Here is a 27784-nt window from a genome sequence, read left to right on the forward strand (position 1 = left end):
CTTTATTTAATCTATCGTTGATGGGCATTTACGTTGATTCCATGTTTTTGCTATTGTGAATGGTGCTGTGATGAACATTTGTGTGCATGTGTCTTTGTGGTAGATGATTTATATTCCTCTGAGTATAAACCTAGTAATGAGATTATTGGGTGAAATGATAGTTCTGTTTTTAGCTCTTTGAGGAATTGCCGCACTGTGGTTGAACTGATTTACACTCCCACCAACAGTGTATAAGTGTTCCCTTTTTCCTACAACCTTGTCGACATCTGCTATTTTTTGATGTTTTAATAATAGTCATTTTGACTGGTGTGAGATGGTATTTCATTGTGGTTTTGATGTGCATTCTCTAATGATCAGTGATATTGAGCTTTCTTCATATGCTTGTTGGCTGCATATATGTCTTCTTTTGAAAAGTGTCTGTTCATGTCCTTTTCCCACTTTGTAATGGTGTTGTTTTTCTCTTGTAAATTTGTTTAAGCTCCTTATAGATGCTGGATATTAGACCTTTTTCAGATGCATAGTTTGCAAATATTTTCTCCCATTGTGTAGGCTGTCTGTGTACTCTGTTGATAGTTTCTTTTGCTGTGCAGAAGCTCTTAAGTTTAATTAGATCTCACTTGTCAATTTTTGCTTTCATTGTGATTGCTTTTGGTATCTTTGTCATGAAGTCTTTGTCTGTTTCCATGTCCAGGATAGTATTGCCTAGGTTGTCTTCCAGGGTTTTTATGGTTTGGGGTTTTACATTTAAGTCTCTAATCCATCTTGTGTTGATTTTTGTATATGGTATAAAGAAGGGGTCTAGCTTCAGTCTTCTGCATATGGCTAGCCAGTTATCCCAGCACCATTTATTGAATAGAGAGTCTTTTCCCCTATTGCTTATTTTTTCAGCTTTGTTGAAGATTAGATGGTTGTAGATGTACGGCCTTATTTCTGCAGTCTCCATTCTGTTTCATTGGTCTCTGTGTCTGTTTTTGTATCAGTACTATACTGTTTTGGTTACTGCAGACCTGTAGTATAGTTTGAAGTGGGGCAGTATGATGCCTCCAGCTTTGTTCCTTTTGCTTAGGATTACCTTGGCTATTCAGGTTCTTTCTTGGTTCCATATAAATTTTGAAATAGTTTTTTTCTAGTTCTGTGAAGAATGTCATTGGTAGTTTGATAGGACTAGCATTAAATATGTAAATTGCTTTGGGCAGCATAGCCATTTTAATGATATTGATTCTTCCTATCCATGAACATGGGATGCTTTTCCATTTGTGTCTTCTCTGATTTCTTTGAGCAGTGTCTTGTAATTCTCATTGTAGAGATCTTTCACCTTCCTGGTTAGCTATATTCCTAGGTATTTCATTCTTTTTGTGGCAATTGTGAAGGAGATTGTCTTCCTGATTTGGCTCTTGGCTTGGCTGTTCTTGGTGTATAGAAATTTAGTGATCTTTGTATGTTGATTTTGTATATTGCAACTTTGCTGAAGTTGTTTATCAGCTGAAGGAGATTTTGAGCTGAGACTATGAGGCTTTTTAGATATAGAATCATGTGTCTGCAAGCAGGGATAGTTTGACTTCCTCTCTTCCTATATGAATGCCCTTTATTTCTTTCTCTTGCCTGACTGCTCTAGCTAAAGTGAGATTATTATTATTAAATTATTTGAAAGTATCACTAAACACAGAGAGTATTATTAGACAATAATTCTATTTTAAGCTTATATGTACAAATGTTATTTATACTCTTTCAAAAATGTTTTATGCTGAAAAAACACAATACAGAAGTTTCTGACTTTAATTATCTGTGTGCTGCTTGAGAGCAAAAAAAAAGATACTGGTAAGATTGTGGGTCTGAAACCAAAAAAAAATAAGTTCTGTGGTATCTACTTCTCAAATTATTTAATTTAATGTAAGCTGAGGGCTTGTAAGGCTAATATTTCTGTCACAGACTTTACATACATCTAGACTGACAATGGCCTCAGGGACTTTGTACATTCAAATATAGAAGAAAAAAGCTTTTTTTAAATGTTAGCTGCACTGACATGGAGACTTGATAAAAACTTAATGTGTTGCATTACACAAGCAGAAAAAGAAATACAAATAATGGAACAGCAATAAAACTCCATCTTTACACTTATGTGCTTATTTCCGATTATAGCATACATTCAAATTAAACCACACACTAAATATATACCCAAGGTTACTTTTTAAAAGTGAAGTTAAATGCATTAAAAAAGAATGATGGACTTTACCTCCTTCTCTTTGAACTATGTGATAGAGATGGACATTGTGTAGGATACATTCCAGATCTTGGTCTGTACAACCTTTATCATGCATATCATCCACTGAATCAGGGTAAATGACTTGATCGCGAAGACTTCCAAGAGACATATATGGCCTGTAAAACACCAAGCACACAAGAATCCTAGTGGAAAGTCATGATAACTTACTCAGTGTGACATCTTGGTAGTCTGAAAACATCAGTGAAGACTTTAAACACTACATTTCCAGGATGATATTTGTTACCTGGTGATGAGTACTTCTCCCTCAGGCACTGCTAAACGATACAATTATGTTTACATAAAAACTTACTGGCACATGGACACAAGAAAAGCTTCTCTAAGAAATCATCTGACATTTCTTTTTTCTAAAAAATTTTATTTTATTTTATATTTTGTAGAGACAGGGTCTTGATATGTTTCCCCAAGCTAGTCTCAAACACCTGCCTCAAGTGGTTCCTCCTAACTTGGCCTCGCAAAGCACTGGGATTACACTTGTAAGCCACAGAACCCAGCCACATTTAACATTTTCAGCAGAAAAATACTGTATATACTTTGTTTCACTGTATTTGATAAATATTGATTCTGTAATTCATCTATAATTATTTGGGTTACATATTATGCAATTTGGGTTTTGACCCAGCAATCTGAACAAACAAAACAAAAAAATGCAATTCATAGTAAGAAAAACACAAATTAAAACTACATTGAGTTTCTTGCTTTTCAGATTGGCAAAAATTCGACAACTTGATAACTCACTCCACTGACAGGCCTATGGGTAAAGGAGTGTTCTCATACTACAGTGAAAATGCAGAATCATACAACTCTTACAGAGGGGATTTGGAAAACTGACAGAGCATTTGCCCTTTGACCCACTTCTTGGAATTTACTCTGAAAATATACTTCTAAAAATACAAAAAAAGATGCATGCAGTTATTCATTACAACTTATTTGTAATAGCAAAATATTGAAATGCAACATAAATACCCATACAAAGAAGACTGATGGAATAAACTATAGTACATCCACTATGCAGCTATAAAAGAAAGGATGAGGAAAACCTCTACAAACTGATATAAAGTGATTTCTATAATATATTGTTAAGTTAAAAAGCAAAATGCAAAAGTAGACTTATAGCAGGGTTTCTCAACAACGGCACTTTGGCTTATTGAACCAGATAATTGTTTGTTGTCGAGGGCTACCCTGTGTATAGTAGGATGTTTAGCATTATACCTGATGTCTACCCACTAGATGTCAGTAGCACCCCTTCCTGTAGTGAACAAAAATAATTGTCTCCAGATATTGCCAAATATCTCTGGGGGACAAAATCTTCCCAGTTGAGAACCACTTCTATGTAAAAAGAAAGCAAAATGAAGTATAGACATACCCATTTATATTTAAAAAAGGAAACACAGGAAGAGTAAACCTGAAACTAGTGAAGTTGGTTAGCTACAGGAGGTGGGAGGAACAAGGTGGAATGGACAGGCAGGAAAAGGCCTAAGTATCCTTTCTATTAATAAAGTTTTTACTTTTGGAATCCCTCAAAGTGTTACTATTCAATAAATAAACAAAATTAAACCAACAAGAATGAAGGAAGAAATCTTAAAATTGAATACAAACAGAAACAATTTAACTGAACAGTATATCCAAAGGATAAAGTAACCACACAGCGAGGGGGATGGAGGTGGGGATGAATTAATCCATGTGACTTTTGAACTTGGCTACATAATTTCAGTCAAAGACAGAAAGAATCATGTGGAAATCTTGAAGCTTACTTGCAAATTTATCTTTGGTAATGATATAGGGGTAGCAATTCTGAAACCATTTTATGTGTATTGTAGGATTGGTTAAGTAAATAAATGGTTTGGTAATGTTAGGAGCAAGGGTTCTCTCTGTGGAAGAAGAAAGACACAAACATACTATGTGGGAAGGCAAGAGAAAAACTCTACTATTTAATTTGAATTTGAGTATCAGTATGAATTTATGATTTTTAATAAAAAAATTCTAGTCCTATCTACATCTGGAACATTCTAATATTATCCTTTGTGAAGCATACATCATTTCAACAATGCAATAAATTCAATTGTGGACCCAAAAAGATCCATCTTAATCCAGACCCCCCCCATATCTGTAAATGAAACCTTATTTAGAAACAGAGTCTTTGCAGATTTAATTAAAGTTCTTGAGACAAGATCATCCTGGATTAACCAGATGAGCCCTAAATCCAATAAATGCCCTTATCAAATGAGAAGAAACCCAGGAAAGAAAAGAAAGCCACATGGAGACAGAGATGGAAGTTATGGTGCCACAAACCAAGGAATGCTTGGCACCACCAGAAGCTGGAAAAGAGGCAGGAAATAATTCTTTCCAAGATACTTCAGAGGGTGTGGATTGCCAATACTTTGACTTCTGGTATTCAGAAATGTGAGAAAATAAATTTCTGTTGTTGAAACCAGCAAGTGTTCGGTAATTTGTAGCCCTTAGAAACTAACACAAGTAGTATTTCTGTAAAAAGTTCATAACCTGAATCACATCATGCAGAAACTATCAGACAAACCTAAATTGAGGTATTCTCTTAAAAAAAAAATGCAGTAGTCTTGCACTCTTTAAAAATATCAATGTCATAAAAAATAAAGAAATGCTGAGAAATTCTTCTGAATAAAACAAACTGTAATAAATAGACATGGCAACTACATGCAGTGCAAGACAATGCATTGGGAAAAACAAGTTGCTCTAAAGTACAATGTTATGACAATTGCCAAAATTTGAATATGGACTGTACTTTAGATATTAATATTATATCAATGTCAAATTTCCTTAATTTGATAAGTATACTGTAGTTACCTAAGAGAATATCCCTATTCTTTGAAAACATACCCTAAATTAGTTAGGGGTAAAGATTTATGATTACTGCAAATTGATTAAAAAATATAAGGTGTATATTGTGTGTGTGTGCCTGGACAGAGAAAGAGAAGGAGAGATTTTAAAATACAAAATGTGTTTTATGGATGAATTATCTACCTATTTTCCCACGGTACACAATATCTACCTATTTTCCTATGGTACACAAGCCATTAGATTGAAGGATAGACAGCACAAGCTTATTTTATAATATATTTAATTATTATTTGAATTCAAAATGTTTGTATTTTACTCGTACATGTGTATGTTCATATAAGAAGATTTTGCAATGAAATCATTACAAATATAAGGAATCTCTGGTCTTTTTTTTTTTTTTTTTTTGGAGACAGAGTTTCACTCTGTCACCCAGGCTGGAGTGCAGTGGCCCAATCTTGGCTCACTGCAAGCTCTGCCTCCGGGGTTCATGCTATTCTCCTGCCTCAGCCTCCCGAGTAGCTGGGACTACAGGCGCCTGCCACCATGCCCAGCTAATTTTTTGTATTTTTAGTAGAGATGGGGTTTCACCATGTTAGCCAGGATGGTCTTGATCTCCTGACCTCGTGATCCGCCCGCCCCAGCCTTCCAAAGTGCTGAGATTACAGGCGTGAGCTATCGCGCCTGGCCTGATCTTGTTTTTAAATTGAGATATAGTTCACATATTATACAATTCACCCTTTGAAAGCATAAAATTCAGTGGTTTTTAGTGTATTCGCAAGGTTATGTAAACATCACCACTGATTCCAGATCATTTTCTTCACTCCAGAAAAAAACCCCATACCCAACAGCAGACATTACCTATTCCTCCTTCCTCTCAACCCCTGGCAACCATTAATCTATTTTCTGTCTCCATGGATTTGCCTGTTGTGGACATCTCAAATATATGGAACCATACAATATGCAGTCCCTTGTGACTGCCTTTTTTCCATTAGTATAATGTTTTCAGGTTCATCCATGCTGTAGCATGTAACGGTTCCTTTTTTTTAGCTGAATAATATTTCACTGTAGGCCATATTTGAATAATCCACTCATTGGGTGAGGGATATTTCAGTTGTTTTCACTTTTTTGTGTTATGAATGATGGATATATGCCAATGAATGAAAATACTGAAGCATATAATTTTTAGAGAAATCGCCAGACTGTTTTTCCAAAGTGGCTATACCATTTCTGGTCACATTTCTTGCATCATATCTCTCTCCAAGGCTTTCCCTCCTGCCCTGTTCTTTATTTTTTCCTCTCCAGTCTAACTTTATTTAAAAAATAGGATACATAGTTATTTGTTTGGGTAGATTGTCTTAAGCACTCATATAATATGACATTATCTTAAATTAATATCATATAATAATAGCATAAAATAGAAATTAGTCATTAGAGCCACTGAACAGTTTTAATTAGGTACTCTGAGTCTACTCAGAGGAAGAAATACATAGAATCTCAGGGGAGAGTTCTTTTGCTGCCTTCCAGGGTGACATCAGCTCCAACTTAATATGAACCAGAAGCACAGATATTCTCCTCCTGTAGCATAAAACCCCTATGTTATTAGGTCCCAAGAGTAGCCATGACACAATACACAACTGAGACCACAGTGATAAAAATACATCAGTGCATTCATTTCACATGCGTTTCTATAGGATTCTACCAGAAAATTTGATTAATTGGCATATTTGACAATGAAATTCGGTTTTATATCTATATTTCAGAAAAAGCAAGCACTATAGAATCATGATTGTGATAACTGGTTTTGGAGAAATGATTCTGGGGATTCATTGTAATATCACCCAAATTCCAAACTAGTACCTCATTTGTAAAACAACTTATTTTAATAATTTCATTTGTTATGAGGACTAAATGAAGGAGTGGGTTTTTATGAAGCTAAGTGAAGCAATGTACTCAGATCACTTATTATAGTACAGGCACATAGTAGGCACTCAATAAATGGCATTATGAAGACAAATAAGTTCATTTCTACTTATGCTTATGTTCTCTACTTAGGCGAAAATGTAACATCTTAAAAAAGAATGAATAAAAAAGATTTCTATTAAGCCAGACAAGATACTGGTGGTTTTTATTCCATAGTAAATTTTTATTGTTCTTGACATGATTAAGAATTAAGTACCTAGATATGTAGATTTTAGATTATATTCTGTTAAGTACTCATGAGAATACCTCGTTCACCTAGAAGCATTTTTAAAAAACTACTTGGAACACCATGTATTAATAGTTTACTGGAGCAATTTATGGGGCCTCAAAAGTATCAAAATGTTTCAGGATGCCAAGTGTTTTCTTTGTAACAGGAATTTGGAGAAGCAAAACTGTGTAATTTCTTCAAAAGTTTAGTTTAATACTATTTTTAATTTCCTAGGGCCTTTTGAAATCAGACAGTTTTCTTTAATGAACAGATATGACATTTTTCTCATAAGAGATTTTAATTATAAGGCAAAGCAAAATAATTAAATTATGGTTTTGCAATGCTTAATTTCTTATTGAATTTATAAAAGCCTAATAATATCTTAAATATATACTCCTGTAATTAAACAAATCAAACCAAAACAAAAAAAAGAAAAAAATTTAGCTACCTTTTAAAAAAATGTAATCAGGACAAGATTTCAATAGAATGCCAAGTCATAATATGATGCTAAAAGAACTGCAAATGTGCCCACATTATTTGTTATCTGAGGTTTTTTTTTTTTTTTTTTTTGAGACAGAGTCTCGCTCTGTCGCCCAGGCTGGAGTGCAGTGGCACAATCTCGGCTCACTGCAAGCTCCGCCTCCCGGGTTCACTCTTTTCTCCTGCCTCAGCCTCCCGAGTAACTGGGACTATAGGCACCCTTCACCACGTCCGGCTAATTTTCTGTATTTTTAGTAGAGACAGGGTTTCACCATGTTAGCCAGGATGGTCTTGATCTCCTGACCTCGTATTCTGCCCGCCTTGGCCCCCCAAAGTGCTGGGATTATAGGCATGAGCCATTGCGCCCGGCCCTATCTGAGCTATTGTTATTTAAATAATGTAGCAAATTATAAAAATTGCTCACTTTGAAAACTGATGTGAATGAGAATGTTGATGAATATATATAAAAATATTCATAAGCTTATATATTTATGGAGGACTCATCAAATATTGTTTTATTACATTTCAATTTTCTGTCAATTATTGTTTTATGATCATGTGAAATGGTGAAAATAATACATTCTATATATGTTTGATGTACATAGCAACTAATGACACTTAGGGTATTATTAATATAATGATTTTAAAATATTATTATAATGTTTAAGCCACCACTGAATTCTCTGGGGAGACTGTGTCAAAAAAATTCGGGATGACATTTACTCAATTTGAAAACACAAGGAAATGGAGGACCCTATATCCAATGTTTATATAATTAATTTGCATGTGATTCTCTTTCCAGCTCAAAGGTCTAGAATTTAACATTTTGAGTCAGTTCGTTTCTGTAGTCCTACCAAAGTTATACATAATAGATAAGCACTCAAAGTGCCCTTTACTAAACTTTCCTTTCCAGATATATACACCTATTCAGGTAATCTTCTAAATATTTCAGGTAGGTCAATTACCACATCACAATGTTACTGGCTCACTGGCTCTGGCTCATTAAAAAGGAGATCATGCAACATATCTAACATAAGCAACAGAAGAAATGGTCAGATTGCTCCTAATTAGTAGCTTTCAAAAAAGAAACATTGACTATTTTTAATTTACTTTCTGTAAGTAAAACCCAGAATCATCTCTACATGTTATGGAAAAGAAAGCAGAATAAATCCATAGGTGTCAAAGATCATTTAACAAATAATCCTTATTTAAACAATTATAATAATTGTTTTTTCTTGGGAATCTAAAATTCTTTCAAATGTATACAGAGTTAAAATTCAGTTACAATAGTAAAATTATTTGAGATAAAATTCATTCCCCATGATTATGGTTTTTTTATAGTTGTGTTACTAATGTCTCAAGGTACTTTTATACTTTGCATTATATTCCCACTTTTCTGCATTAACATTTAAGTAATCTGACAGTGATGACTTTTTTGGTAAAATGTGTTGATGTTTGTTAGAGTTACTTTTTTATTATTCTCTAAGACAAAGCTACAAAGAAGGGGAAAGCATTGAGAAGTGTTAGTTATATCTTTGTGCTTGGAGCCTCTGAATGACACAAAATTCTAAATATTTCTTAAGTTGAGAGCAAAAGACCAACTCAAATCCAGAGGAGGAAAGTGTAACATGAAAGGTCTATATACAGAGGAAACAAAATTCTTAAAATAATAGTATAAAATTTAATTGGAACAATAGTGATAAAAATTTTTCAACAATGTTAACTGTATTTAAGGCATGAGATGTGTTAAGTTTAAGAATAATGTACCACTAAGTACTGTTGTGTTGTCATAGCAATAAGAAGTTAGCAATCTGAAAGGCATAAAATTTAGCTAACAATAATTCGTATAACTATACATGCTGGAGCCAATCATGGCATCAGGTTTTTTCATGCATAGAAAGAACTAGATTTGGGTCATTTATAATATTCTTTAAAAAAATGTGATAATAAGAAATATTCAAGTGAAAATAGACATTTACTATTACTTAAATTATATCTTTTGGATAAGATATTTCTAGGTTCCAAAATAGAGATGAGAATAGCCTCTTAAGAGCAGGGAAAAGGTTTATTTCCAAGTAAAAAAAATAATATTAGGCCAGGTGCAGTGTCTCATGCCTGTAATCCCAGTACTTTGGGAGGCCAAGGTGGGTGAATCACCTGAGGTCAGGAATTTGAAACCAGCCTGCTCAACATGGTGAAACCCGTCTCTACTAAAAATACAAAAATTAGCCAGGTGTGGTGGGTGGCACACACCTGTAATTCCAGCTACTTGGGAGGCTGAGGCACGAAAATCTCTTGAACCCTGAGGACAGAGGTTGTGATGAGCCAAGATTGTGCCACTGCACTCCAACCTGGGTGATAGATTGATACACTGTCTCAATAAATAAATAAATAAATAAATAAATAAATAAATAAAATTAGTGGAAGGATTATTAAAGTATTGCTAAGCTGTTAAAAATGCAAATTCTCTAAAAGTCAACTTTAAGAGTATTTATCATTATATCAGATTATCATTTAAATTGCTGATATTTGACCTATAAAAATTGCAGTTCCATATGGTTTAATGTAATAATACTCATAAAATGAGAAAAACTTTTGAGTGAGAAGGGAGTTGTTTTCATTATTAGTTTTATAAATGAGCCCTCAGAAAGTTAAAGATTTTAAGATGTATCTTTAGCATTTTTCCCAGCAATAGAAAGCTATGGAAATTTGTGTTTACATTTATTAAAAGATTTAAAAAAAACTGAACTGTACCAACTACTACACAGGAGGAACTAAAATGTACAAGCTATATTTCTGTCAACTGACTGCCCAAAGTTATTTATACAAAGGTTACCTGGCTGTAAGTCTAACAGTCAGAAAGTAAGGAATAGAAGTCAATTTGCTACAGCAATGCTACTAAGCCTTCCTTGTGGTGAAAATAATTTTCTAAAAAAGGACATGTTAAATGACAGATATTTATCCTCATCATAAAGAGGATTTTGCAACATACCTACTGCAAGCAGCAAAATAAATAGATTGCTCATAATTAGTGTAAGGTACCAGACTGACTTGGCAGTAGAAACCAAATCTATGGAGACGTTCATTCATTCATTCAATCACTTATCAGATATTTATTGCACAATTACGATATATTTACTAGGATCCTGCCAGTGCTATACAGAGACATGTGGATGCCTTTTCTAGCATTTAATCTATAAAAGTTTGTTCAACAGTGACTCAACATGGGCAAAGTCTGTTCCAGTACAACCCCTATTCCCCAAACCAGATTTCTTTGCTTTGAGGGCAGCAGGACAATGGATATGTAACCTACATATACATTGGCACAGTACATAGGTATAGAGTTCTGTGAGAAGCTCTGGATTAAGCCACATCACATTCCTCCTTTATTCCAGTGGCTTTTATAGACCCATATTCCACTCAGCCAGTGGTCTGCTAACCTGCCTCTTTCTTAAATAAACACACTCCTTGTCCTCAAGAGGTGCACCCTGTTTGCCTTTTGGCAGCTAGATATTCATCAAGAATCTACAGGTCCAAAAGCTAGAGACCTATAGGAAAAATGAGATTAAGATATTTAAAATAGCATTCCCCAGATTCTTGCTTAGATCCTTTTCCAGACCACATCCTCATTTTTATTTTTTTTTTTTATTTATTTTTTTTTTTTTTGAGACGGAGTCTCGCGCTGTCACCCAGGCTGGAGTGCAGTGGCCGGATCTCAGCTCACTGCAAGCTCCGCCTCCCGGGTTCAGGCCATTCTCCTGCCTCCGCCTCCCGAGTAGCTGGGACTACAGGCGTCCGCCACCCCGGCTGGCTAGTTTTTTGTATTTTTTAGTAGAGACGGGGTTTCACCGTGTTAACCAGGATGGTCTCGATCTCCTGACCTTGTGATCCGCCCGTCTCGGCCTCCCAAAGTGCTGGGATTACAGGCTTGAGCCACCGTGCCCGGCCCACATCCTCATTTTTAAAATCTGAGATCTTGGATAAAAAGAAAAAAAGCAAGGATCTTACTGAGAATACTTTACCAGCACCCTTTCTTTCCTCCATAGAGAAAAGAGGCAAATCAGTTCTTCTGACCTGATCTCATGTGCTTTCTAGTTAATAGTCATCATCTGGTTTTATATGTGTGGGTTAAACAATGTTGATATATAACATAGAGTTCCCTGATCCCTACAAAGAAGAAATCTTGGATTTGGAAGTCATTCATATAGAAACAATAGAAAATGGAACGTCATAGTTTTTATTTTTTTGGCTTATTTTTATGTTTATTCTTTTGAGATAGCATCTCACTCTATTGCCCAGGCCAGAGTGCAGTGGTACAGTCATGGCTCACTGCAGCCTCAACTTCCCAGACTCAAGCAATCCTCCCACCTCAGCCTCTTAAGTCGCTGAGACTATAGGCAAGTACCACCATGCCCGGCTAGTTTTTTATTGTTTGTATTGACAGGGTCCCCCTATGTTGCCAGGGCTAATCTGAACTCCTGGCCTCAAGTGATTATCCAACCTCAGCTTCCCAAAGGGCTGGGATTACAGGCATGAGCCACCAGGCCCAACCCAGAACTTCATATTTTAAAATATCCAAAAGGCTTATTTGGTGCAAGTACTTCTTAGTGCACAGGACAGTTGTGTCAATGTATCAAGCCCTTTCTGCAGAACTTCCTGAAACTAAACACAGTCTTCACTCTGTTGCAAGAAACAATCTCTTTTTGATGACGTAAAGGGTAAGTCACAATTTTTTTATGCCATAATGCATCCTGAAAATTAAGGTTTGCTTGTTTTATATCTCAACAAGAATCCTAATTTAAAATTAAGGGACTATTTTTGAAAAATTCTTTAAATATTTATAGAGAAATGAATTTTAGAAGAATAGGAAAGAGTAGAGAATATAATTCAATTTGAAATGAATTGAACACCATTACATTTTTTAAAATTTCACTTTCATATGAGAATATAGCTTCTTTCATCTTAACATATCTGAATGATGGCCAAGTACCTATGCTAAAATGTATGTTAAAATTGACTTAATTGCCCTGTACATCCAGGATTGTGAAGACCTCTGCCTCCAAACCACAGTTTGATATTAGTACAGATCAGCACACCAAGAAAACAACGTTAGCTGGCAATACTTGCAAGGTCAGGATAAAGAGTAGTAATTTTTCATACACATGCCCCTGTTGATACCAATAAGGCAAAATGACGTTAGGGTAAGGCACACCTGAGTTCATATTCTAGCTCCAGTATTTATCCACTGGAGGACTTAAACCTCTTTTTCTCACAAAATAGGGAACTGATACCAACTTTATAGGTTGTCATACAGAAAAATAAGAAACTTACATAATATATGTAGAACTGTGACTAGCACACACTAATTGTTTGACACATTGTTAATTATAAAAAATAACAATGCCCTAGAGACGCTCAATCCTGGTTCAAGATGCCGAGGACCCATCAGTTATCTCAAGAGGTCACAACATTCTCAAGATAAAATCAATTTTAATTCACGTAATTTTTAAACCACACACACTATATCATTAAAGGGAAGAAGCGGCAATGCCATCAAAGAAAATATGGATATCAAATAAAGATATCAAAGAAAACATAAATATACTAGTACTTGTAAAGGCTGAGATTTCATGTCATAGCTCTTCTTCCTTAGAAAAACAGTTGAAGAATACAATGGCCAGGTACAGTGGCTCATGCGTTTAATCCCAGCACTTTGGGAGGCCAACGCGGGTGGATCACTTGAGGCCAGGAGTTCAAGACCAGCCTGGCCAACACGGTGAAACCCCGACTCTACTAAAAACACAAAAATTATCTGGGTTTGGTGGTGGGTGTCTGTAATCCCAGCTACTTGGGAAGCTGAGGTGGGATGATCACTTGAGGCCAGGAGTTCAAGATTAGGCCTGGCAACATAGGAATACCCTGTCAGTACAAATAATAAAAAATTAGCCGTGCATGGTGGTACCATGGTGAACCCAGGAGGTGGAGGCTGCAGTGAGCTGAGATTGCGCCACCGCACTCCAGCCTGGGTGACAGAGTGACGCTCTGTCTCAAAAAAAGAAAAAGAAAAAAGAAAACGGTTAAGAATACAGACATTTTTGAAAAGTGAAGACAAATTATAAAGAAAGATATTTTGTTATTCCTCAGAAAATTGGGAAAGTAATAGAGACTTTATTATGATTATCTGAGAAAATATTTAAGATAAAAAACAGTAGGGTTTTTTTCATCATAAGAAGATGCTTAAATAAGATAATCTTATTAATCTGAAAATGATAGGCAGTGAGTACAGAAGATTTGTATTCAAAGACTTGGTATAGTCTAACTCTGGCTCTGAAATTCCATATAATGCTAAGTAAAGTCTATAATCCCTTTGAAATTCAATTTAATTACTTAAAAATACTCTATTTAGCATAACTTATGCAGAAAATAATTAATATGTATTATTCATGCATAACAAGATAGAAATAAAGTTATTATCTATATTTAATTTCCTATACAATCTAATTAGTGATATTACCATTCCTGCTTACAATCAAATTTAAGACTTTTATGTTGCATAAAATGTTTTTATGTTGCATAAAACTTTAAAATGTGATTCATAACTTTATTTATTAAGTAGTATTTATATATAATCAAGGAGATAAAGTAACATGGTACTTGAGCATACAACCCTGGGAATGAAGTAGTAGTTAATAGCTAGAAGTAAACACATATTGAGCTGATAAGTAAAATGTTACTCATAATTTCAGAACATCTTCTGTAAAAAGGAAACAAAAAATAATGAGTGTTGAGGACGCAAAAGCTACCGTCATCTTTTATTATGCTTTTTCAGAAGCAATTTAATATATAAAATTGTGTCACTTACTTCTAGAGAGCAGATTGAGCTCCTTAGCGAGAGACTGGGAAAATGGCAAACATCCAAAGTACTAAAAAAAACTTAAAAAATTAAATCAAAGAACTTCAGCTAAAAGAAACAGCGCAGCAATGAGTAAGGACCGAGAGGATGAGCACTATTATTTCCAGTATGTACTGATGACTTCTTATTAGTGGGGATGAGTCTAATAAATGCTTTCTTTTCTCAGCATCATGTGTTAGAGGAGAGTAGGAAAGAACAGTATGCTATCCAAAAGTGTCCAAAAAAACCAAAAACTTCTGCTTACTTGAATCTGTGGTATTTCTTACCTATTTAGAAATTTGAGAAACTGATGCAATCCATGGCAACTGTTCAAATCCTGAGTTACTTTCAAAACTCAGGTCAAATTGACACACTGTTCTATTTTTTCCTCATTTTGAACATCCATAGCATTTCTTGCCTTTCTTGAGGCACTTATTTCTGGTTTTTATTTCAGTTAGGTGAATGTTTTTATTTATAACTAAATGATACATGAACATCATAATGAGACTATATCCTAATTATTGTCTATCCTAAAAAGACTAAATGAAAAAAATTGTATTTCTCTGACATGAAGCACAATACTCCAGCTATTTCTCCCCCTTTTTCTTTTTCTTTCTTTTAAAAAAAATTTGATCAGATTTAATTCTATACTTATAATCCTTCTTTCACTTTCCTAACCTTTTGCTTCTCAGACTCCAAAGTCATGGATGGGCAGAAGTTTATACAAGTTACCTTTTTGTACACCATTATGGGAAGCCTGAATCTATTTCAGATCTTGTGGGCCTTAGTATTTGGGTCTGTATAGTAAGTCTGAATAGTAAGAATTATGATTAAAATTTCTTTTTCAAGATATTTCTGCCAAGGAAGGGTAGGTAGTAAGAGCATAAGTGTTAGAATTACATGGTGGGTTGGTGCCCATGGTGGAATTGTTTCCAGGACCCCAGAAAACACTAAAATCCACAGATGCCTTTATATAAAATGGCCATAGTATTTGCACATAACCTACACATATCCCCTTATATACTTTAAATCATGTTTAGATTACTTATAATACCTACCACAATACAAATACTATGCATTGGTTTTCTGTTTGTATGATTTTTTATTGTTATGTTGGTGTTTTTAGTGTTTATTTTTAAAATATTTTTTATTCATGGTGGGTTGAATCCAAGGATGTGGAAGCTGCAGATACGGAGGCCCGACTGTAATGTGATGTATGCAAATTATCTTCTGGAGTATTATTTTTAAAAACTAGTACAAAAGAAAGCAAGATTTTGCTCTGAGCAAAATATATTTTGTCAGCAAATATCCATTATCATCTAACTTTCTTCCTTCCCTCCTTTCCTCTGTTGCTTCTCTCCCACTCTCTCTCTACTCCCAACTCCCACTAAATATTCCAATTTATTATTTTGGTGATTGTTAGCATACTATAAAATTTTGTTAGCAGGTGAACAAAATAAACAATAAAAGGGTGGGTTTAGGGCTGTCATGGATGAAGACAGAAACTTACCAGGGGATTAGGAAGTAACAAATAGACCATAAATTAGTGGATTTGTGAAAGTGAGAGCAGGGAATCGCAAATCTCTCCTTAGGGATTGGGAAGACAGATAAACTGCAACAAGAATTGACAGAAGAAATTCAGGATCTATGTCCAAATGAAAGACTTTTCCTGAGGTCAGGTATGGCTAATATAGGAGAGAGCACTGGGTTTCAGTCATCACCTTAAGGAGTACATTCACATGGCTTAGAAACTCAAACAGCCTAAAATTTCCAGAATACTCATTTAAAGTATTAGCTGAGAAATACTAAGCATTTGAACATACACCATTCCATAGATTTAGAATGGTTAATCTACATTTTGATGAAACATTTCTTTCCAAAAATGTATCTGATGCTCCACTAATGATCATATGTCATCATTAATAAAGATAGGATAAGGGGAAGCTGTTTTGAAACTAATTTATCTGCCAACGTTTTTGTGTGTGTGTATTTTTCAACGAAAGCCAAGATTTTCTTTTATCTGGTTCTTATTATTAACACTGCTAAAATACTACATAACACTAGCTGAGAAAACATTGAGGTGGTTTTATAATTTCTTAGGAATTCAGGTTTCCAAGCTTATGAACTGAGCTATAGCAGCATTCTTTGTGAAGATTTGGTTAAAAAAATAAATTGCCTAATATAGTTAATTAGAACTTTTCCTTAGTGGTTCACTTCTTTCTTCTGTGCACTACATGACATCATTATAAATCTACTTTTACAAAATATACTCTATTTTTCTTCCATGGAAGTAACAATTAACATACATTCTGATCAATCCATAAAGAGATTCATCCTCTACCCAGAAGTCTTTCAATCACAAAAAGTGAATACAGGCGGATTATTGTAAAGGTCTGTTTTATGACTTGTGAAGTTCATACATAAGTCTCAATTCTATATTGAAATTTTATTTTTTTGCTGCTAAACTAGTAGTTAACTTATATTCAATTATTATGAATTAATGCAATAAGTTAGATTATATATAAATATATAATATATATTTTAATATATAAATATTTGTATACAAATATATTTATATTTATATATATTTGTGTGTGTGTGTGTGTGTGTGTGTGTGTGTGTGTGTATGGTGGAGTTTCACTCTTATTGCCCAGGCTGGAGTGCAATGGCGTGATCTCAGCTCACTGCAACCTCCACCTCCTGGGTTCAAGTGATTCTTCTGCCTCAGCCTCCCAAGTAGCTGGGATTACAGACATGTGCCACCATGCCCAGATAATTTTGTGTTCTTAGTAGAGATGGGGTTTCTCCATGTTGGTCAGGCTGGTCTCGAACTCCTGACCTCAGGTGATCCGCCCACCTCGGCCTCCCAAAGTGCTAGGATTACAGGCGTGAGCCACTGCACCCAGCCAGATTATAATATTTACTAATGAGAATATCAGAAGGCAGTTACCTACCAAAAAATATTTTGAAATACATTGCATAGCAGCTTTCTTTTACACCATAAACATATGTAAGATTATTTTTAAAATTTACTTGAAAAAATCAGCAGCTTTTAGAATGTAAGAAACAAAGACTACATTTAGATTCTCAGTTTACATATGCATTTAAATAAATCGTATGGTTTTTGCAAGGATAATGGTCCCATAAAACTTTCAACATATACCCAAATGTTCATGTTTCTAAAAGCCATAGAATCAAGGTAAATGACTTTTAACTGTAATTATTAAAATACATTTTAGCCTTAAAAGTAGAGTTCTCATTGTTATTTTTCTCCTTAACTAGATTGTGGTTGATTTATTTGCTTAGGCAACAGTAAATTTCCTAATTAAGAAAAAGTTTCCTAGTAATTTATGTTTGTTGCAAAGTAACATGGTCGAGTATCTCTGCAAGCAAAGGCTAGAATTTCTTCACTTTCGTATTCTCTGAAAATGTCTTATACTGTTCAGGTCAAAGTTATATACAACAACTATAGCTAAAAATATCTAATTTATTTATGTACTTTTACTTGCATAGAGAGAATCAAATTATATGATATAATAGAAAATTTTCTTCATAATTCTATGCCTTCTAACCTAAATAAAAAAGTAGTCAGCCAAGCATATTAATGTCTAAAACAGAAACTTTTGGCAGTATAATTTAGCTTTCAGAATCAGAATGTTTCCCAAAGGAATTGAAAGCATAGACAGAAAGGGACAATATTTCTGGTGTCACAAGATGTTATCTATTTTGTGTTAAATACAAATATCTATGTCATTGCTTATTTCCAGCATTTTCAGCCAATGCAGTTCTTCATTTTCCTATATTCCAGGCAGCTTCCTACTACCACCATAGGTCTTACTTTAAAGAAAAAAGTCCACAAAACCTCATCTGCCTAACTACTATGTCTGGTCTAAAAATTAGGCCAGTACACAGGATTGTACAGTACATTCAGGCAAAGGCACAGGGACAAAAGAGACATATGAGAGCACCATACTTGATGTGACTTTTATGTTTGTGTTTGTACTATACTTCCAGCCTAGGTGCTTGTTAGATTCCACAAAACAGTCCTCTGACATAGTAGGAGTGCCCTATGGAATGTCTATGTAACCAGGATGATGACAGATGGAAAAATTACTGGGTCCAATTAACATGAGGAAGTTCTTCAGACTTCATCTTCTCTTATCCACAATGAATATTCCAAATTCTCAGTGTATAACTTTTAATTTTAGACCTTTCTAATTGTTCTCAGGGAAGACGACAGCTAAAGAGCTCTGAAGAAATAATGTTCTTTTTCTATGTTTACATGATTCTCATTCTTACAGTAAAAAAATTTTACTTAAGAAAGTTATAAATCATTAAATAATCATATAGCATAATTGTAAAGCCTATTTTATGGAGGCTCAAATAGAAATGAACAATTTTAGAATATATGAATGTATGCAGCTTGATGGAGAGAGCTGTATACTTATCCAGGTGTTATTTTTTTTCTGTGAGAAGAGATAATCTGACATCTCAGGCAATCTAATCGTTCTCTGGAACAGCCTGCTTGTTATTCCTTGAGACTAACATCTGCAGTCTCTGTGTATTTATTCCATCTAGACAGACGTGAAAATGAAAAGAAGTGCTATTGTCCTAGAGAGTATTACAATCAAAGCAGTAATAAAATATGTTGGGCTAAGTGAATTTTTATTTCCTTAATAGCTTCCCTTAATAAAAACATTCTTAAAGATATATAAACTGAGGAGCTTGAGGAATCAAGACAATTCAAGAGCAAAAGGACATTGTTTCTTGTAATGTAAAAAGATATACTTACCTTTGTGGAATATAAAACATATGTTGAGGAGGTGGTTTATAGAGGACTCCTTCATACACAGGCCAGAGCCCACTTAGAATTCTGAAGAGAGAACTTTTCCCACAACCATTGGGACCAGTTATCAAAAGATGCATTCCTTCTTCTACCTAAAGTAAGAAATAAAATTACAAACTGCAATAGTTTAAAATGATTTCTTTTGGCAGCACCTAAAAGTGAATTTTTTTTTTTAAATGTTCAAACACATGATAACCCAGAATGGGCAAGAGATCAAGGAAAAATATTTCAGGGTTGAGAAAAAGTTTGGCTTTTGACTATTCTCTGAAGCTAAAAGCATCATTACATAATTCAATTCCAAAGGAAATGAATCTTCTCGAAATGGGCACTGGCTTTCCAAAATTATAATTTGTTATCAGATACCACGTACACATAGAGAAAAACAACTGCTTGGGAAATAAGACAAATCATAAAAATTTAAATAAAAATGTGGGATGTAGTGGCTCACGCCTGTAATCCCAGCACTTTGGGAGGCCGAGGCGGGCAGATCACGAGGTCAAGAGATCGAGACCATCCTGGCTAACAGAGTGAAACCTGTTTCTACTAAAAATACAAAAAATTAGCTGGGCGTGGTGGCAGGAGCCTGTAGTCCCAGCTATTCCGGAGGCTGTGGCAGGAGAATGGCATGAACCCGGGAGGCAGAGCTTGCAGTGAGCCAAAATCAGGCCACTGCACTCCAGCCTGGGCGACAGAGAGAGACTCTGTTTCTAAAAAAAAAAGAAAAAAAAAATTAAATAAAAATATATTACATTATATTTTATATTAATATTGGATTAAATTTACATTGAATTCAAATACAACTGAAAATTAACTGCAGTTAATAGCTACAAATCACAGTTATCCAAGGAGTCAGCTGGGTTGTTTAGTTTTATACTTCAGCCGTCTGAAATGCTACAAAAATCACAAAAGCCCATAATCAGAGAGAGAAGATGATTCAAATTCTGCTTTATTCACAGATGGAGGAAATACCTTTAACAAACCAAGGATAGAGGAAAGAAAGAGGATTGTATTTTAGTCTCATGTCTAGGGATGAATTAAAACACACACATATAGAACATTATGTATATATGAATAATATATATATAATATTCATAAATAAAATAGAGGTTATTTATTTATTATTTATTGGATGATTCCGTTTATTTTCTCTTATTATTGACATTTAAACTGTTAAATTTCATGAGTTCCCATTCCACATAATAGGATGAAGAAGTTGTCTTATTACGGTATTTAAAGGGTATAGTGAAGAATAAGCAATAGAAACACCATTTAAAATTTATATTTACTTCTACCAAGAGCAAACGAAATTTTATAATCAGTGATACCCAAAAAATAAATATCAGAAATTTATAGGATGGCTGTAGATCTAGCTTTGTTTAGAATGGACACCAATATTCAAGTATCAATAATGTAGAATATATTATACTGAAACTCAAAGATGAAAGAGTATTATATTGCTAGCATACCAAGAAAATCTCAGGAAGAAGCTAGAAAAAATTAATTTGTTATCTGCCTGTGCTCTTCCACTAGAGAAAAAGCTTCCACTAGAGAAAAGTTAAATTTTGTAGAAGCGTAAATATTTTCCAAATGATTTTTTAAAAGCATATATACCATGGTGAAAAGCACATTGGCAAAATATTTTAATAAGGCCATTCTCTATTAGGAATTCTCAGAAATTTAACACATTTTGTGGGGTAATTGGAGACTTTCTACATTAATATTAATATTTTCTCAGCATAAAGTTCTCTGATGCTTAGAATTCTTTTGTCTCTCACTAACTTTTCTTCTGCAAATAATTTTTAAACTTTTAAAAATTCATATATATATTTATTTATTTTTTGAGACTGAGTCTTATTCTGTCTCAGGCTGGAGTACAGTGGCATGATCTTGGCTCACTACAACCTCTGCTTCCTGGGTTCAAGCGATTCTTGTGCCTCAGACTCCTGAGTAGCTGGGATTACAGGTGCCTGCCACAATGCCCGGCTAATTTTTGTGTTTTTAGCAGAGACAGGGTTTCACCATGTTGGCCAGGCTGGTCTTGAACTCCTGACCTCAGCTGATCTGCCCACCTCAGCCTCTCAAAGTGCTGAGATTACAGGCATGAGCCACCATGCCTGGCCTGCAAATGATTTTTTAATCCTGAAGGCTAACAAAGGTATGAGATCCTTTCCTCTAGAAACTTATTTTTCAATCTATGGAGAGGATACAGAACTTCCTATTATATTTTAGGTACCTGAGAATTTAAATATAATTCTCTGAGTTAGAAATAAGTACTTATGAAGAAAGTGTACTTTACTAACACATATCTTTGTACAACTTCAAATCTTCTAAGATACTTTCACTAGATTGAGTATTTTTAGTTTAGTTCATTTTATATAAAAGAAACTTCTCTATATTTTTCTGCAGAAAGAGTGTGATATGCCCACACTAATGTAGTTAGTAAGCAAAGCTCAAGACACGTACACTATTTAACAAATAGAGCAACAAGAGTTGATATTATAAAACCTATCCTGACCAAAAAAAAAACCCTCTCTATAAAATCATAAACTATAAATGTGAAACCATTAATAAATAGTTAAATACTCTATGTATGCCATTAGTACCTAATTGGTACTTGTGTTCAGATCCTAGTAATTAGACCACCCTATAGGTCTATACATGGAAAAATAAAGTCTGACCAAATTGCAGCTAAAATACAATTTCTTTAAATTTACTGACACAGGATTTTACCCTGTTCGATGCTACTCATCCTCTCCTTTCAACCCTCAGTAACCCAAAACATTTGCAAATACATCTTTAATAATTAAACCTTGACTAAAGTCCATACTAAAATCATTAATTAGCATATGTTTGTCATGTTTGCAATTATTTTATCAAGTCAAATCATTTCTTTGTTTGAACCTAGCTCAACTTGCTATATTATAGTCATTAATACTTGTCAGCAAATTATTTTGTGCTTCAATCCCAAAATGTGTGTTTGAATTTTATAATGCCTTAAGTCAGAGACTCAGGTTTATTGGATACTTTTACTTTTTAGTTTTTGTAATCAGTACACAAGAATAAGAAATTATTGTCAACAGAATTAAAAACTAAATTCCAATCCATAGATCTTCTGATTATAATTGTACATTAGTACATGTAATTTATTTTAAAAATTTAAGTCACAGAATGTATACTGACAAAATTAAACTTGCTAATGACATCTATTCATATTTTAGTAAATATATTACAGTATAGGCTTTTAAAAAAGTAATTTCTATAGGGCAAAAAATGAAAATTTATTTCCAGATACAAATTTCTGATGAAATTTCCTATTGTTCCCCAAAATTACCTTGTGCACTATAATTTTGATTTTCGACCTGGCAATAAAGCAGTAGAAATCAAATTTCTCTTTTCTCTCTGCTTTCTGAGGAGTAACTGCTTCTGTAATTGAGCCACTGTGCATACCTTTCTTGATTTCCCCTTTCCAAATGCTCCTCCAAGTATTTAACATAAGGTACATGAATTCTGAGTTGTTTGTATTAGTGTGATGGCAACAATCAGAAGATTCTTGAATATCATCTTACTTTGAAGTTTAGCCTGGAAGCCACCACTTCTCCTGCTGGTGTAATTATGGGAACATTTTCACAAATAATTCCATGATCCACATCGATAACTTTTCCTGTAATTAAGAAAAAGTGTAAGATACAAACATTATCATGGGTTTCTGATTAAATAACTTAAATTATAATGGAGTCTAACAGGTAATTTCAATTATAAAGATAATTCACAGTAGTAAATTACAGAAACAAATGTAAATATAGATATCCAGACCTGAGGCAAGGTTTAATGTAATGCAAATTTGTACATATTGACACATCTACTTGGAATATCTTTCTGAGAAACATTATTTTATAATAATCGAATGTCAACATCATTACAATAGCAAAGCTATACAATCTGAAATAACCCAGCCCTAATTTTGACAAATACTCTATTTCCCTGAATTAACATTTCTATAGAAAAAAAACCACAGTGCTGCAAAAAAGGGAATTACGACAGAGAATAATGCAATTTAAAAAAATATGTAACCAAACTTAAGTTTAGAAACAGTATTATGAAGAACAACATGACATTAGATCGAATTCTATTTGTTAGTTGAATTTTAAAAGCAAATGATTCATTATGCCATATGTTCAGTTTCCAAAAATAATTTGGAAATTTGTGTCCTAAATAAAAGTAGCATAACACTGTGTTTTTGTGGTAATATCAGTCACCACCCCTCAAATTGCAACACTAATATTAGGGATTGCTGTTTAAATAATGTTGGTTATTTAAATGTTGGTTCCTTGTAACTACTAAAAGCTATCTTCTTAAACTTTGGTTCTGTTGATAAACACTTACATGTAGGAAAATACAAAAGCACTTGAGTTTAATACCTTTAATTGCCAATGTGTCACTGAGCGGTAATTCTACATTAGCTCCATTCTTGCTATGGCTTTCAGACTCTTGAATGACAGCAGTTCTCTTATAAATGCCTCTTTTTACTTCATCAAAGACCCAAAACATATTGTACACTCGAGCAGTGTAGCCTGCTAATTCAGTTACCTGAAAGCAATGCAGAGAGATAAAATAGAGTTACTAGACCCAAGACAATAAATAAATAAATATGTAATCATATAAGTTTCTTGACTTAATGTTGAAGATCCTATCGTATTATACATGAGATATATAATACATCTGAAAACTAAAACAAATGACAGTACAAAAGAGCACTATAACACCATAACATGTTTGATTGAAATTATAAAACATAATACACAGATTTTAGAATATTAATGAGAGTTAAGGATCATTCAGTCAAATTTCTGATTTGGCTTCTGTTTACATGATGAAATTCATTTCCAATAAATTAAAAATTTTGTGGAAAGCTTAAGGTCATTCAATGAAATTATAATCTTTTATTTTTTGTATCTTTTTTCTAATTAAAATAGAAGATTTTAAGTAGGAGAAAAGTACCTTTTGTCCTATTATGAAATGAATATTTCCGTGCCAAATTGATTGTCAAAATTACTATATTTGGAAGGATACCAATATTGAGAGCAAGCTCAATGAAAAGCTTCAAATCCTTTTCAGTATAATTCCCAGAATCCAGCTTCTTTTGAAGCCAAACATGATTTATATGCCCAAAGAAAAACATTAAATATATTCTTTTTTTTCTAGGTAAGATTATAAGATGAGCTAAATCTCTACTTTAGTCCACAAAGCTCAATGGAATGGTGCCTTGTTTCTATTCTTTCAGCTGTTTACTTTGGTTAACCTACTGCTGTTCTTCTATTAAAAGAACACCTTGTTATCAGGGTACTGTGAAAGGTGACTCATTTCTTATCAAGAACATGTGTCTCAGTGAAAAAGAATGCACAAGAACTAAGGATAGTTCTTGCACAAGAATGCACAAGAATAATCAAGATATCTCAGAAATAAATATTTCTTAATAAATTGCAGAATACAACAATGTCGACATTTGTGTAAAATTTCTGTGTATGCAAAACGTAAGCAGTAAATGTGTAGGTATTATTATTAAAAGCCTTCTACCACACATCTCTACTGAGAGATCTGTAATTACACTATTATTTCATTTCTGTATGTTAATGTTATAGCTATTTAAATGATTTCTAATGTTATCTAGAAGAACCTCTTAGTTGCCAAGTAGAGGAAAACAAATTTAAAGATTAACAAAATATGGATTCAAGTGAAACCTGGGCAAATATAAATATTTGCATAGAAAAGAATTCCAAAACCACAAGTAGAGGTCAATTCAAGAAAGGCAGGAGGCAATGAATCAGTGGACCATGATGGAGTGTGAAGACAGCAGAAGTGTCTGAAAAAAACTAAGAATGTGCCGGTAGACAAATTACTTTGGGGTACAAGACAGGGAATTTGTCTTAGAACCCTAACTCTACAAAGGAAATTTGGTCCCTCTGGTGCTAGCAGAGAAGACATGGTGGGTGCTTTCATGTGCCGTCACAGCAGTACAAGAATTTTTAGAAGTGAACGTTTTATGATTAAAAGTCAATTCAAGCAAAATAAGGCAAAATGCAATAATTTGTTGAGTTGGAGACAGTTTAGAAAAACTAATTGATATCATTTCTCTAACTTAGATAGCACAATGTTTTAATGTGCGATAAATAAAATCTTGATTTGTCATTTAATTTTAATATTAAGTAATTTATTACATCAACAAATCTATCCCAAAGACTGTCTCCAGATTATCAACATTACTATTTGAACTTTTTTAAAAAATTGAGTTGCTTGTTAGCCCTTTGTAACTCTTTTATATAGTTTATTCAAGGCTGACTTAATATGCAGCTAAATTTATAATGATGTTCTAGAATTTATATTAATATGATAGCCATAAGAGTAATTGGTAGTGAGAATAACTTTTATGGGAAGATTATATAATATCTGAATTCAATTAAGTAATTTTAACGTTGGTCCTGTGGTATCTGCAGGTCTTATTATTATTTTGTCAACAAATATTTATTAACCATATACAGTATTGCAAGTATGAAAATGGATATTAGGAATGTAAAGATGAGTAAGACAGTTCCTGCTTCAAGGAGCTGAGTGGTGTGATGCAGGCAATATAGACAGTTATAATGTGGTGAAACATCAGATATACACTGAGATGGACACAAAAGAGGAAGACTCAAACTCTGCAGGAGGAATGCGGAATGGTAAGAAGGTATTACCCATTTAACAAAGGAAAGGTAAAAGCTTGCAAGATATATAAGAAATGTTATTAGCTAACATTTATTGAGTGTTTAATATGTGCTGTTTTAAATATTCTACATGTATCAGCTCACAACAACCCCACAAGTCAGTGTTATCATTATCCCCATTTTATAGATGAAGAAACAGAGACACAGACACGTTAGGGAACTTGAGCTAAGGTCACATAATTTGTAAATACTGGAGCAAAAACGAAAATTTAGGCACTCTGCCTCCGGAGTTCATACCTAAGGGTTTCTTTACAATGTAAAACAAAGATAACATACTATAGAGAGACAAAGAGAAGTAACAATTGATAGTATAAAAAACAAAGGATATTAGCAGCATTACACTGGGGAGTTGCTGCCCTTAATCTTGATTATACTCAGCAATTTTGGCAGAGAAAAGATATGTTTCCAAAATACTAAGTATACTTGGTAATTGACATTTTGCTTGATTTTCATAAATTTTATTTTAATCGAATTGACAATAAGAAATGCAAGTACCTCTTTGTATGAAGACATAATCCTTTCAATAGCATCAGCTCCAGAGGCCAGTAAATTTCGAGCAGTGGTAAAGGCTTCTGTCCGTTCACTAACCATAACTTGCTTTTGGCCATCCTCTAGGTATAAAAGCAAATTACAAAACTATTGAGTTTTGTTTTTTTTTTTAGTAACTTAATGTTTTATATTATACAAACTAAATTGTGGCTAAAACAACCACATATTAATTTTTCGTTAGTAGTAGCAATTTTCTAGAAATATAATGAATCATTGAAAATTCAGTGTTTGGGCCAGGTGCAGTGGCTCACGCCTGTAATCCCAGCACTTTGAGAGGCCTAGGTGGGCGGATCACTTGAGGTCAGGAATTCGAGACTAGCCTGGCCAATATGGTGAAACCCTGTCTGTACTAAAAATACAAAAATAAGCCAGACGTGGTGGCGTGTGCTTGTAGTCCCAGCTCCTTGGGAGGCTGAGGCAGGAGGATCACTTGAACCTGGGAGGTGGAGGTTGCAGCGAGCCGAGATCATGCCACTGGACTCCAGCCTGGGCCACAGAGTGAGACCCTGTCTCAAAAGAGGGAAGGGAAGGGAAGGGAAGGGAAGGGGAAGGGAAGGGGAAGGGGAAGGGGAAGGGGAAGGGAGGGGGAAGGGAGGGGGAAGGGAGGGGAAAGGCAGGGGGAAGGGAGGGGAAGGGAAGGGGGAAGGGAAGGGAAGGGAAGGGAAGGGGAAAAGAAAGGAAGAGAGAGGAGCAGAGAGGAGAGGAGAGGAGAGGAGAGAAATAACAGTGTTTGTATCAGATTTTGTTTAAAGTTCCTCTTGTTTTATTACTTTTCCAAAATGAGACTTGGTACAAATAAATCAAAAGGAACTAAGACTATTTTCATTTAGCATTCTTTCAACCCTTTCCATATTGGACTCCCTGCCCTGAGGAGGGTGCAATAAAGTACCACTGGGCAGACTGGCGTGGTGGCTCATGCCTGTAGTCCTGGCACTCTGGGAGTCCGAGGCAGGCAGATCACTTGAGGCCA

At 34.2% G+C, this 27784-nt stretch overlaps 1 protein-coding gene across 1 annotated transcript in view; it reads right to left on the minus strand.

Annotated features, from left to right (window-relative positions):
- The window catches only part of ABCD2 (ATP binding cassette subfamily D member 2), a 67901-nt gene that overhangs the window by 28798 nt on the left and 11319 nt on the right, over positions 1–27784 (minus strand). Inside the window, exons 3-7 of the mRNA XM_025402778.1 lie at positions 26761–26876; positions 23923–24091; positions 23071–23165; positions 19451–19596; positions 2234–2379 (exon numbers count right to left, since the gene is read on the minus strand). Of these exons, the coding sequence (XP_025258563.1) occupies positions 2234–2379; positions 19451–19596; positions 23071–23165; positions 23923–24091; positions 26761–26876 (672 nt within the window). The remainder of the gene's footprint in view (positions 1–2233; positions 2380–19450; positions 19597–23070; positions 23166–23922; positions 24092–26760; positions 26877–27784) is intronic.

This window comes from Theropithecus gelada, chromosome 11, assembly GCF_003255815.1.
Source record: "Theropithecus gelada isolate Dixy chromosome 11, Tgel_1.0, whole genome shotgun sequence".
Taxonomy (NCBI): Eukaryota; Metazoa; Chordata; class Mammalia; order Primates; family Cercopithecidae; genus Theropithecus; species Theropithecus gelada.